This window comes from Garra rufa, chromosome 15, assembly GCF_049309525.1.
Source record: "Garra rufa chromosome 15, GarRuf1.0, whole genome shotgun sequence".
NCBI lineage: Eukaryota > Metazoa > Chordata > Actinopteri > Cypriniformes > Cyprinidae > Garra > Garra rufa.
The window spans coordinates 8962415-8976789 of NC_133375.1; the positions used below are offsets into that span (position 1 = coordinate 8962415).

General features: G+C 35.4%; 1 protein-coding gene across 1 annotated transcript in view; it reads right to left on the reverse strand.

Annotated features, from left to right (window-relative positions):
* The window catches only part of mtor (mechanistic target of rapamycin kinase), a 185774-nt gene extending 173903 nt beyond the window's left edge, over positions 1-11871 (reverse strand). The window contains exons 1-10 of the mRNA XM_073818557.1: positions 11828-11871; positions 10016-10186; positions 9811-9919; positions 8986-9218; positions 7316-7516; positions 7088-7222; positions 6477-6752; positions 2697-2805; positions 2298-2481; positions 783-911 (exon numbers count right to left, since the gene is read on the reverse strand). Of these exons, the coding sequence (XP_073674658.1) occupies positions 783-911; positions 2298-2481; positions 2697-2805; positions 6477-6752; positions 7088-7222; positions 7316-7516; positions 8986-9218; positions 9811-9919; positions 10016-10135 (1496 nt within the window). The 5' untranslated portion in view covers positions 10136-10186; positions 11828-11871. The remainder of the gene's footprint in view (positions 1-782; positions 912-2297; positions 2482-2696; positions 2806-6476; positions 6753-7087; positions 7223-7315; positions 7517-8985; positions 9219-9810; positions 9920-10015; positions 10187-11827) is intronic.
* Between the last annotated feature and the right edge of the window lie 2504 nt (positions 11872-14375).

A 14375-nucleotide genomic window follows, 5' to 3' on the forward strand; every position in this document is an offset into this window, starting at 1 on the left:
CCAGAGACAGATCATCAGTAAAGACCTCATCACCTAGACAAGTGGCAACTTGGAACTCTTGCATCTACATTAATATTAGTCTGTTTGTTTCTTATTCCCAGGTCACCATAGCCACCAGATCCAGTCCGTATCCAGATCAGATGGTCACTGCAGTCCCCCGGATCCAGTCCAAACCAAGAGCAGATGGTGGATCAACACCTACAGCCGAATGTCAGCGGATACCGTGTCAACTAGATGAGCCCCAGAGACAGATCATCAAGAAAGAACTCCTACCCTAAACGGCCACCGGCACAAGGCAATGGGAACCAGATGAGTCCTCCCCAATTTGACTTTGTTGCAATATGGAACTCTTGCATTATTATTGACATTTTACTTTATTATTTTAATACTGTAAGGTTGCTTTGACACAACTTGTATTGTAAAAAGCACTGTATAAATAATCTTGACTTGACTCTTACAAGTCTACATCCCCTCCAAAAACTTCAGCAATCATCATCTGTAAATGAGCGACACCTCATCACTTTCCAGCTGAAAACTCATCTCTTTGAATAACATTTGACTGCAAAAAAATAAAAACTCTCACTTCCTAAATCTCTCCCATCTTTAGGTTGTGCTAATCTGAACGATGTCTGAAACTTGTATTGCAAGCACTTCCTGTGTCTATTTGCCTCCTTATGATGAATCGCTTGTTGTATTCCTCAACTGTAAGTTGCTTTAGTAAATAAATGTAAATGTAAACATACATAAAGCACTAGCCACAATCAGTTTGACTTGTACTGTACCTGAGACCAACAGCTAGCATGGGCTCAAGAAGTTCTTTGACATCTTGTTGAATGCTAGGCCCCATAGCTCTGGACAGCATACTGATACAAGTGAATACGGTAGCATCCACCTGCATGGTCTTCTGCCTCCTAATAGATGGCAAAAAATGAAAAAATGAAAAGAAAGAAAGAACATATAAGTTTTCATGTTTAGTAAAACAGTAGCAATAAGTAGTACACTTTAGTTTTAAAATCTGAATGGATGAGCCATAGAGGATGGATACCCGAGCCGAGCCCGACGGTACCCGACGGAACCCGACGGGCCGGGCCGGGTTCGGACAGATATTTAGAAAGGATGCTCGGGTTCGGGTCGGGCTCGGTTACATCAGCGCGATAGTGCGCCTGTGTTATAACAGCGCTTTTTGCCCCGTGTGCACTGATGCGCTCATCTGTTGACATTTCCGAACGCCTTCCTACAGTTGCTTAATAAAAGCGGGCTTTCCACACAAAAAACTGCACGTGTCATTAGTATGAGAAAAAAAAAAGATTTTAACTGTGTCGGGCTGGGATCGGGCTCGGACATAAATATCTTAATGCCTGTCGGGTTCGGGTCGGGCTCGGTTACTGCTCTGTCGGACGCGGGCCGGGCTCGGACAGAAAAATGCGGCCCGATCCGCACTCTAATGAGCCAGGTTTAAAGACATGACAAATGTAAACAAATTTCTTATATTCATCTTGGATCACGCTGCTTGGCACTGACAGGCAAATGAATTTTTATTACTAAAAGTTGACAAAATTATCTGATTTTATACATGTTCAAATGTACAGTCTTTCTTTTCTAGGAAATTACTACATGCTCTCTAATATGAGACTTTCCCTCATCCTCAAAATTATAAATAACCTACTATAACAAACAATGAGAGCAAATTGGCAAATAATACTAAATAACAAATCAAAGTGTTGGAATGTCATGTACCAACTATTGTATTTAATCTTTATTAGATCCTGACTGTTGACTGTTAAAATTATTATAATTTACTGAACATAATAACATTATTCATACTGTTGCAGTAGTTTTTAAACAGTCAATAAATGTGGGTTGTCTGCTTAACCATGATAAAAATAAAACACTGAATAGCATGCTCTCTTGTGACTTACTGCTTAATTTTTTGTAGGACTGTAGACAGTGTTTGCATCTGAACTGTGCACTAACAAAAGTTTTTAGTGTTTGGGAGAGAGATGGGGGGGCATCTAACAAAAGTTTTTACATTACTCAACATTGCAAACACAGGTATGCTGATCGGGTCAGTCGCACATGATGCTCCTAAATATTTTTTTTTACAGTCGCACATACAAATTTTAGTCGCAAATGCGAGTGAAATGGTCACACTGTAGAGCCCTGTGGCTGTAAACTAAATACTGTGTGCGGCATCCGGAAGTACAGGCTGCAAAATGCCTGCGCAGCGTTACGCATAGTGCTAATCATGATAATTATCGTTAACGAATTATCGCCCAGCCCTAGTTGCAGGTTCTTACTTGTGTGCAAAGTCTTTAGGTGGCAGTGCAGCTTTGATGATCTCCAGGATCTTGCTGAGATAGGGCTGAATTTCGGCCCTTACAGCAACCACCAGCAACCCCAATGCTTGAAATGCTGCCGTCCGCTCTTTCTCTTTTTTCAGGCAGCCCAGCAGGTGCCCCATAGTGTCCTGTAAATACTGATCTGAGGGCCGAAGAAAAATGTCTAATGTATAGTCAATCAAATATAGCAAAAAATGATGCCAAACAAAAAAAATAAATATCCTTAATATGCATATGCAAAACTTAAGTTGTAATTAAAAATATCTGAATGTCAATGTACTGGAAACAAAAATAATTACTTAAAAAGTCCAAAATAATTTTCAAGGTAAGATTGGGAGATGATCCAAGTAAGTTTACCAGTGAAAATATGAGGCTGGAAGGCAGCAAGTCGGGGAAGTAGGTTTAGGATAGTCATCTGAATGAGTGGATTCTTACTAGTCCTGTATTTCAGCACCCAACGGCACACCTGATACAACAGCAAAGAAATAAGTTAGATCCTTGGATGCTGTGGGAAATGTCAACTTCCCTAATCACAGATGCAGTTTTAAGAAATGTCTTAAATTATAACTGATACTACCATCTGATACACTATAGATTAGTTATTTAGACAACATGGTTCATTCCTGAACCATATATTAGCTAAAATGTGAAAAATCTAAACAAATTTGAAAACTTTTTATCAGGAGAATCTTTAGACAGATGCCAAATGCTAAGTTAACTTGACATCACCCTAAGAAGGGTTCAGAAAAATTCTGAAAATCAATATGACGTTTTGTTATGCAAAACTCTACCTTGATTCTTGTTTAGGTTACAAGATCATTTTGTAATTCAAAAACTGTAATTTAAGGGAAATCAAGGCAATTTCAAAATCGGTTTGCAGCTGACAAGCTTAAATTGAGTACTAATATTGAATTTACTCTTTTTTTTAATTCTAAACTTAATTAATGTAGAATTCTAAACTTAATTAATGTAGAAATTACATTTGTTTTTCTGTATTATTTACTTCACCACAAAATCATTTTTATCAGTGTGAGTGATTTTTCTTTGTGTTTTGTTTTATTAGCTTACTATCAACTAAAAATGACAATTCTTTCATCATTTACTCACTCTTGAGTTTAAGCATAAAACATGTTGAACATAAAACTTATTTTGAATAATGTGGGTAACCAAACCAAACCGAAGTTGCTGGTCCCCAGTTACTTCCATAGTATTTTATATATATTTCCCCACTACCAAATTTTCATAATTTTCAAAATATTTTCTTTCGTATTCAGCACAAGAAAAAAATTTATAGGGATTTGGGACAACTTGTGAGTGACTACATTTTTGGGTGAACTGTCCCTTTAATGACAATCGGCAGCATGTTTAGTTCTGTCGCTTTATGAGCTGTGCATATCTATTATACAGGCTCGCATCTGTTTTTCTCTTGGTTACTTTCACTTCTCTTTTTAATTTCACTTTAGACATAACCAACTGTGTTTTTATGTAATCCTCGTGTGTTTTTGACAGTATTAGGGAATCAGACGCCAAAGATAGCTTAGTCCAGTCATCAGGTGCTGTTTGACAGGCTTTTAGCATGCACTTTTTACACACTCATGAAGCACATGCCAGAATGTTATTTTACCGGCAAGGCTTTGAAGCACATGCATATTTTTGTGATTGCAAATAAGTGCAGTGTCCCGTGAGCAGTGTTGGGGAAAGTTACTTTTAAAAGTAATTCAATACAGTATTGAGTTACTCTCTAAAAAAAGTAACTAATTACTTACCTAAACTAGTTACTTTTTATAGAAGGTAATGTGTTACGTTTCTTTCGCATTACTTTTTTAATCTGGGCAGGGCTTGCTTGTTTGTTTTTAATCTAAAAAGTTCTATTTTTGGCAAAAGCCTCAGGCTTAAAGAAAAGTAAATTCATGTTTGTACAGTAGACTGCAGTAAATGTTAACTCTTCAGCAATAATCAAAAAGGAAAACAAATGTTAGATTATCTTGAGTAATTTTTACTTATTAGTATGGATAAATTGGATCATCGAAGGTCGGCAGCAAAGACATTGGTTAATAAAATGGGATTAAATAAAAAAGGATATTTGTATTATTTAACATATTTAATTTTGCAAATTTGCATTGAATTTCACTGTTTTTGGTGGAAAGTAATGAATTACATTTACTCGCATTACTGTAATGGAGTAGGTTTTTTGTGTACTTCTACTTTTTAAAGTAACTCTTAAATTTAGTAATTTTACTTTTACTTAAGTATGTTTTGAATTAAGTATTATACGTAATTAGGGATGGGTACCGAAACCCGGTACTTTATCGGTCCCGGTGCCAAATTTTAAAAGACCGAAGTATCGATAAGCTCTGACGTTAACGGTCCTGCTTTCGGTATTGGAGAAATAAAAAAAAAAATGTCCTATTTATTATTGCTAAATAAACATTACCTAGCATATTTTACCTGACCAGCCTTTTGTAATTTGCGATAATATTCGTTATTCGCCTGCACTGCTGATCTCACACACGAAATGTAGTCCGTTCCGCAGTACACAGAGCTCGCGCGCACACAACACGAGAGAGCTCGCGCTTATGAAGTGACAATGGCGGAGAGCGCCGAACGATCCAAAGTATGGTTACACTTCATCCGTGTGAACACGGACAATGCTCGTTGCAACAAGTGCAACAAGATTTTTGGTTGTAAAGGCGGAAACACAAGCAATTTATCAAAACATCTAGCCAAAGTGCATTATGTGTGCAGAAATGCAAAGTTTTCGACTGCCTAGCTTCTACTTCATCATCCGTCTCCTCAGGTACGCATGCTATGTTATAATAATGTCATAAACATCACATAAGGTCTCTCTAAATCAGTATTATAATGTTACTAATTTAATAAACACACATGCAGATACATATAGCCTACATATAGGCTAAATATTTAGAATATTTTTTATGCAGTAGCCTAAATAAATATTAAACATTAAAAAACCCTTATATTACTGCTTTTACGTATAGATAAATAATAATAAAAAATAATAAATAATAAACTATGCTAAGAAATTATAGAGCAGAGCTTACCTAAAAAATAATTTGTAGTTAAAGCATTGTATATTAATTTACAAGAAAATTGTGTTTATTTGTTTTACAATCATTGGTGTTGTTTGTGTAACAGATATTTGCTCAAACATTGGTGTTTGCTAAGCTACAGATAATTATTTTACATTTTAAAAATAAAGTGTTGTTATTTCTGTTCTCAATTAGTTTCAGTTTTTTAATTAAAAACAACAAAACGTACCGATAAGAGCACCGTTAAAGTACCGAATCGATAAGTGGTATCGATAGAAGTAGTAATACCGTTAAAACCGTAACGATACCCATCCCTATATGTAACTACATTTTAAATCTTATCCGTTACTGAGTAAAAATAAATTTAAATTAAATTAAATTAAAAAACTGTGCGTGGAGGGGATCGCACACCGGAAACTATCTGACAATGGCACAGTTTTTTCCTAAATACTTGAATGTCCCTGACCCATTTTGACTTAGTTTTGCACTACTATTGTAGTGTTTAACAAAAGGATGCTCTACTGAATCCACAGTTTATGCCACCTTCAGTGGTTGTGATGTTTTATGGGATCATTTGCACTAAAATGACTATTTCCCTAAATGTTTTATATGGTTATTTATTTATTTATTGTATTTTATTTATTTGTTTTTATTGCACTTTAATTTGTAAAGTTGTTTCCTCAATTAAAAACAACCAGGTTGAGATTTATATTTCCTTGTCTTTTTTGAACTACACTAGGAACCCCCACCCACCCCTGCTGTTCAAAAAAATAATTACTCAGTAAAATTTTTACTTTTAAGTTACTTTTTACTTTTACTTGAGTAGATTTTTGACCATTAATTTTACTCGTAATTAAGTAAAATTTCATTGAAGTAACAGTACTTTTACTTGAGTAGCATATTTTATTACTCTTTCCACCTCTGCTTGTTACCCCCCGTTCCCCCTAACACTGCCTGTGAGTGAATGTAAGGTATGTTGTGTTGTACAGTATATTGAGACAAAGACACACTGTAGTGCGATACATATCGCACACCCCTATATGAGAGAACTATTTTCTCTTCAATAGTAAATGCAATTACTGATCACCTGGTCAAAACGCTCCTCCATCAGTTCTCTGCAGTACCGGCTCTCCACCAGTGTGCTTTTAGAGGGAACAGGTGCAGCTCCAAAACTTAGGAAGCCCTGTGGTGTGCTATATCCCAGCAGCCCCAGCAGAGCATTGGACTGCTGTGGCTGCACTGACTGAAAGCTGGTGAACGGCGTGATATGGCGAGGTTTAGTGCTGAAACCCATCAACTCCTTGCAGTACTTATCATGAACCATCTGTTGCTGTGTAATCTCTTCCATTTCCTCTCTCATACGCTGCAGGAATGAAAGAACCGGAAAAAAAAAATTAAATAATGAATAAAAGCATTGAAGCAATGAGTGATGTCATATTTGATTTAAAGATCAAACAAAGTGAAAGAAACAAAAACAAACAATGCAAACAATCAACTGAAAGGAAAAACAAACAAAAAATAAATAAACAGGCAACAGATAACCAGCATAAGAAATAAAACATCAAACAAATGAACGATAAATAACAAGCAGAAATAGCAAAAAAACAAAAGAGCAAAACAACAAAGGAAACAAACAAAGAACAAGCAAAACCTCACAAACCATGTGTCACGCTGCTTGTAACATGAGCAATGTTTTACCTCTCCCTCCATGCTGCTAATTCGCACCAGCTCATTGAGAATCAGTAGAGCTCCATGGACACGGTCATCCTTATTCATGCCTTTCTCTTTAGCTAGAGTCTCATCAAAACCCTTCTCAGCTTCCTCAAATGTTTGCTGTTTATGACAACGAAATATATGGAATGTGTGAGTGCCCATACCTATAATACACACACATTTAGAGACATTAAAAGGTGTTTTAATTCTGACCTTGTACCACTGTGGTTTCTGCATCTCTTTGGTCTCTCTCTGGGTGGTGAGGATCAGACAGGCCCTGAGTGCAGATACTGCACCCTCACGGATCGCCTGTTTGGAGTCCCACACAGCATAGAAAATGTTATCAAAGAACGGCTGCACCTGCTGGAAGAAGAACGTGGGTGCACTAACAGCGAGCTCTCGCAAAACCAGCACCTGAAACAAAAACACAGTGGCAAGTGGGTTTAGTTCACATTAGCCAGAAAAGAGCAAAGAGACAACATGGACTTAAAGGATTACTTCATTTTCAGAACAAAAATTTATCCAAAAAAATTATCCAAGATGTTCATGTCTTTTTTAATTTAGCCATAAGGAAAATAGTTTTTTGAGGAAATCATTTCAGGATTTTTCTCTATATAATAGATATGTATGGTGCCCCCAAGTTTGAACTTCCAAAATGCAGTTTAAATGCATGGCTCTAAATGATCCCTGCTGAGAAAGAAGGGTCTTATCTAGCCAAACAATGGTTATTTTTTAAACAAATTGACAATTTATGTACTTTTTAACCTCAAATGCTCATCTTGTTTCATCTCTTGCGATGCACATGCATAGTCCGTGTAATCCGGTTCAAAACAGTTAGGGTATGTTAAAAAACTCCCATCTCATTTTCTTCCCCAACTTCAAAATCGTCCTACATCGCTGCAGACGTACCGACTAAGTGTTTACAAAGTGAACATACAAAGAAGATCAAACGCCCTTTACAAAAAAAGGTAAAATAGCATTGTAGGGCGATTTTGAAGTTGAAGACGAAAACGAGATGGGAGTTTTTTTGACATACCCTAACTGTATTGACCCAGATTACAGAGACTACGCATGCACATCGCAGAGACGCGACAAGGCGAGCATTTGAGGTTAAAAAGTATATAAATTGTCAATTTGTTTGGAAAATAACTGATCGGTTTGCTAGATAAGACTCTTTTTCCTCGGCTGGAATGAAAGTTGAAAGCTGTGTTTAAAACGAAATTTTGGAAATTCAAACTCGGGGGCACCATACATATCCATTATATGGAGAGAAATCCTGAAATGTTTTACTGAAAAAACACAATTTCTTTACGACTGAAGAAAGAAAGACATGAAAATCTTGGATGAAAAGGGGGTGAGTACATTATCTGTAAATTTTTGTTCTAGAAGTGAACTAATCCTTTAAGAAAGCTAAAAGCCACCAATAATGTAGAGTCATGTGTAAGACAGTCTGATGTAAGACTTATATCGCAACATATTAGTGGCATTGTAGGGATAGTTGACCTGAAAATGAAACTTCTGCCATGATTTATTTACCCTGTAATTGTTCCGAACCTGTATGAATTTCCTTCTTTTGTTTAAGAATGTTGGTAACCAAACAGTTGCCTGAAGCCACTAACTGAAAAAAAATACTATGGAAGTCAACGGGAAACCAGCAAATGCTTGGTTTCCAAGATTCTTCTAAATATCTACCTGTAAAAAAGCAATTCATACTGGTTTGGAAGAACAGTGTGAGTAAATCATGATGAAAGTTTCATTCTGGAACTATCACTTTAAAAGAATCCTACACCAAGGAAAAATATTTTTTTTACCAGATGGCTTCAAACAGTTTGCTTGAAATTAAATCATGACAATATACTATACAGTCAAGAATTTCTACGCACCGCTGCATGTCGTCTGCCCTCATTCCTGTCTGCTCCCAGCCATTCTAGAGCTCTCTTCACCTCAAACTCCACATACTCTGCAGTGAAGGTGTCTCCCGCCATGGACAGGTGACCCATGGCCTTAGATGCCATCTCCATGACCACTGAGTCACTGGAGGGAAGCAGGTTGCGGAGGTAGTTGGCAAAACGGCTGATACGGGTGGCATTTCCTCCTTCCACACCAATCAAACTCACTGGGGAAACAGCCATTACACAATTAGTAAAAAAAAAAAAAAAAAAAAAAAAACAATCCAAACAAAGCAATACACGCTGCAAAAAATGCTTTTCTTACTTAGATTTTTTGTCTTGTTTCCAGACAAAATATCTAAAAAATTTTAAATAATGAAGGATTTTCTAGACGAATATAAATTATTTTCTTGTTTTCAGAAAAAAACAAGTCAAAATTAAGTGAGTTTTTGCTTAGAACAAGCAAAAAAATCTGCCAATGGAGTAAGCAGGTAAGCAAAAAAAAAATCTTATTTCAAACAGAAACAAGATTATTTTTCTTACCCCACTGGCAGATTATTTTGCTTGATTCAAGCAAAAACACACTTAATTTTGACTTTTCTGAAAAAACAAGACACTAATTTTTACGTGTCTAGACTTTTTAGATATTTTGGCTGAAAACAAGACAAAAAATCTGAGTAAGAAAAGCATGTGCATTGGTCATATTCAATGGGAAATTATATTTATATCTGGCAGAATAGAAACATATGGCCATATTAACTCCACCCATTAAAAATAACAATATAAAGAAGACAGCAATGTCATTGGGTTCATACTCACCTATGGCAAGGATACCGCCTTTTTTCTCATTCACATCTGAGCTGGAAACCAACTCAAATATGTGGTGGTTCAGCTCATCATAAAAAGTGGTGGCTTCATCTTGGCTCAGCTTTAGTCAGAAGCAAAAACATTGTACACTAAACATGACACTCCTGATAAAGCTTAATGATGTTAATACTTCAAAGATCACAGTACTACAGTTTACCTCTCTTAGTTCTGTGGTGACATAGTGCTGGAGGTCTTTGGCAGCTTTGGCACGTGTGTCTTCATTTCGACTCTTAAGGCCACTCACAAACTGCTGCAGAACTGTAGCAGTGCCAGACATGCTGGCATCTGGGACGCAGCTACCTGTAGATGTGCCTGGATTTCAAACACCCTGCCATATGAGAAACAACTGTGTTAGGACATTTTTACCATGCAGTGCAGTTTGAGACTATACTTCAGAAATTAATAAACTGATTACATTTAGTATCCCTTTATAAAAATTACATTTGCATATTTAATCAGACAATGCCTTAATTCAATGAAAAGTTGTGAGTTTTCTGTTATTCTGTTTTGAATCTTTTATAATCTTTTATCTGCACAACTTACGCACAAAATATCTCTTTTGCACAATCTCATGTACAAAATATCTTTTTCTGTTTAATTTCATGTACAAATATCTTTTTGTAAAACTTCATGTACAGTACTTATGTAAAGTGTTCGTATTCTCAGTTTTTGCATACGTAGTCAACTATTTATTGTAGTTATATTTATAGTATGTGTATAGTCAGATGGTTAACTGTTGTATAGGTCTGTAATTGCTTTTCTTATACTTGTACTGTTTTTCATGTTTATGTTAGGTTTAACCAGTATGTAGCACCGTGGTCCTGCGAGACACGACATTTCGTTCCACTATATGTGACCCTGGACCACAAAACCAGTCTTAAGTCGCTGGGGTATATTTGTAGCAATAGCCAAAAATACATTGTATGGGTCAAAATTATTGATTTTTCTTTTATGCCAAAAATCATTAGGAAATTAAGTAAAGATCATGTTCCATGAAGATTTTTTGAAAAATTCCTACTGTAAACATATCAAAATGTAATTTTTGATTAGTAATATGCATTGTTAAGAACCTAATTTGGACAACTTTAAAGGTGATTTTCTCAGTATTTTGATTTTTTTGCACCCTCAGATTCCTGATTTTCAAATAGATGTATCTCGGCCAATTATTGTCCTATCCTAACAAACCATATATCAATAGAAAGCTTATTTATTGAGCTTTCATATGATGTATACATCTCAGTTTTGTAAAATTTAACCTTATGACTGGTTTTGTGGTCCAGGATCACATATGTTCAAACATGTAGCAGAATGACAATAAAGCTCGACTTGACTTGAATCAAGCATCTAAATACCCACCTCAATTTATTTGAAAGACACTGTCAATTCAACAAATTACACTTTGTCATTATTGGAAGGAGTGAATAAATTGTTCACACTGTAACAAAGGTCATTCAGTCAGTTAAAAGTGTATAGCTGCATAATATACGCTAAATGCTACAGTAAAAGTGATCAGCTCAAATCTTCACTACCAACTACATCGCACCATTCCCAATAAATGGATAAAAACACAAATGAAGGAGCTTACAATTATTAGTGATCCAGATCCCAAAGTTAAATGTCTTATTCTAGTATTTGACCTACAATCTTACAGCTCACCGCTCAGATATTGTAACCACAGCTGTAAGTTATATACCACGCAATTTTAAAGAACGCTCAGCAGTTCCCAACTCTGATTAAAATAAGAGAAAAGCATGTAGATCACAGTTATTTGTCAGATTACAGGAAGAACACAATAACAGCCCGTATAGCGGATGAATCGATAGATAGGTTAGTTAGCCAAAGGGGCTACCTACAACTACCATCGGGTCATTTAAGCCAGTGCCTGTGAACTGCTCATGCAATATTAAAACAGAACATTTAAATGGTTACATGTATTTAAAAATGCAGTATCTAGAAATTCAGTATTTACTTGTGTCAAGGGTTTTCCACTAGATGTAATGCACTCGTGAAACTCCAAACACAGAGGGCGGGAACAACATATGAATGACGTCCCGTCCGCCAATAGACAATAACGCGGAAATGCTTGACTGTACAGTTTAACCAATCATTCTCTCAGACGGAAGCGTCTCAAGCAGGAAAGAATCATAGGGTGAATTCTAATTCACAGACGAGCACTACGTACTAAAACTTTCGTATAACATTGGTAATGGAATAGAAATGCGATAATATAGTAAGCCAGTGGGCTTAGTGTTTGAATCATGAAGGCTGCGTTCCAAACCGCATACTTACCTACTATATAGTAGGAAAAAAGCAGTAGGCGAGCAAATAAGTAAGTTTGAATCTGCAGTAATCATAAAAAAGTACTGTAGTACAAAATTAGTAGGCGAGTGCACTGAGTGCATTCTCGAGAGATCCGTACGAACGTATACTTTGGGTTCTAATATATCTTGTTTTTATTATGCAATTACATATAATACAAATATATACATCTCATAACAGTAGTAGAAAAAAATAGGGTATACAGAGAGAGAGAGAGAGAGAGAGAGTGCATGTACATGGGTAAAAAAAGATTTATAAAGCAAAGTGACACAGTGCTTCATAGGTCTTTTTAGCTTTTCTGTTTCTAATATTTTTTCAAAGTAGTACCATATTGTTTAATTTCTTTAAGTCAGAATTGTGTGACATAAACTCGTAGTTGCGAGTTATAAAGTTAGAATTGCATGATATAAACTTGTAATTGTGAGTTATGAAGTCTGAATTTACTAATTCTGAGAAACTAAGTCAGAATTGTGTGATATAAACTCGTAATAGCGAGTTATAAAGTTAGAATTGCATGATATAAATACGTAATTGTGAGTTATAAAGTGCAAATTTACTAATTCTGAGAAATTAAGTCAGAATTGTGTGATATAAACTCATTGTGAGTTATAAAATCTGAATTTACTAATTCTGAGAAGTTAAGACAGAATTGTGCGACATAAACTCGCAATTGCGAGTTAAGTTAGAATTACATGATATAAACTCGTAATTGTGAAAGTCCGAATTTACTAATTCTGAGAAATTAAGTCAGAATTGTGTGATAAAAACTCGTAATTGTGAGTTACTAAGTTAGAATTGCATAATGTAAACTCGTAATTCTGAGTTATATAGTCCGAATTTCTTAATTCTGAGAAATTAAGTCAGAATTGTGCATTATAAACTCGTAATTGTGAGTTACTAAGTTAGAATTGCATGATATAAACATAATTTTGAATTATAAAGTCCAATTCTCTAATTCTGAGAAATTGAGTCAGAATTGTGTGCTATAAACTCTTAATTGTAAATTATAAAGTTAGATTTGCATGATATAATCTCGTAATTGTGAGTTATAAAGTCCGAATTCCATAATTCTGAGAAATTAAGTCAGAATTGTGTGATATAAACTCACAAATGCAAGTTATTAAGTTAGAATTGCATGATATAAACTCATAATTGTGAGTTATTAAGTCCGAAATCCGAATTTACTAATTTTGAGAAATTAAGTCAGAATTCTGTGATATAAACTCATCGTGAGTTATAAAGTCTGAATTAGAGGTCGACCGATATGGGTTTTTCTATAGCCGATGCCGATGTTTAGAGGTCAGGGTCAGCCGATGGCCGATATGTGCTGCCGATTTTTCTGGCCGATTTTTAGGGCCGATATCTTGAAGTTCTTACCTTTATTTGCATGCTAAAATGTCACACTAATAATAAGTGGATGCACATCATTTCTAAACTTAACATCATGAACAATGAACACAAGGAACCGTCTTTCAGATCTTGATTTTGTGCACTGCACAGTATTATTATAAAAGATTTAACCAAAGTTAACCAAACAAATCGAACTGACCAAGTATTAAAGGTCCCACTTTACATTAGGTGACCTTAACAACTATGTACTTACATTTAAATTAATAATTTGGTACAGTGTACTTATTGTGTACATACATGTTTTTACATTGTATTTATATATTTTTAAAAACCTATATGTAATTACATTTGTAATTATTTTCTGTAATTACCACTGTTGAACCAACCCTTACACCCTAACCCACCCTGAAACCTACTCATACCACCAAACCTGTCCCTAACCTTACCCATATCCCACCTTAATAGAAGCAAAAGTGTTTTGCAATGCAATATGACCACATTACAGTTTTTTTTAATTGGTTTGGTACTATTTTCATAAGTAAAGTGTGCATTTTCAAATCTCTTAGTACAAAACTTTAAACTGATCACATTTGTAACACCACTAGTCATTCTTTCAAATCTGATGTCATGATTTCATTGTATTTGGACATATTTTCATTCCACTTAATCATTGTTTCAGAACACAAGATCATTGTGATATATATTGAGAACATTTGCTTTAATCACCCAAACAAAACAGTAAGTTCTTTTTTCAGCTTAGTACTTTTACCAATCATTTCATTCAGGAGGAAATAATACAAGGTAAGTGTTTCAAATTGTCCTTGGTGCCGAATGAGGGTAACTGAACT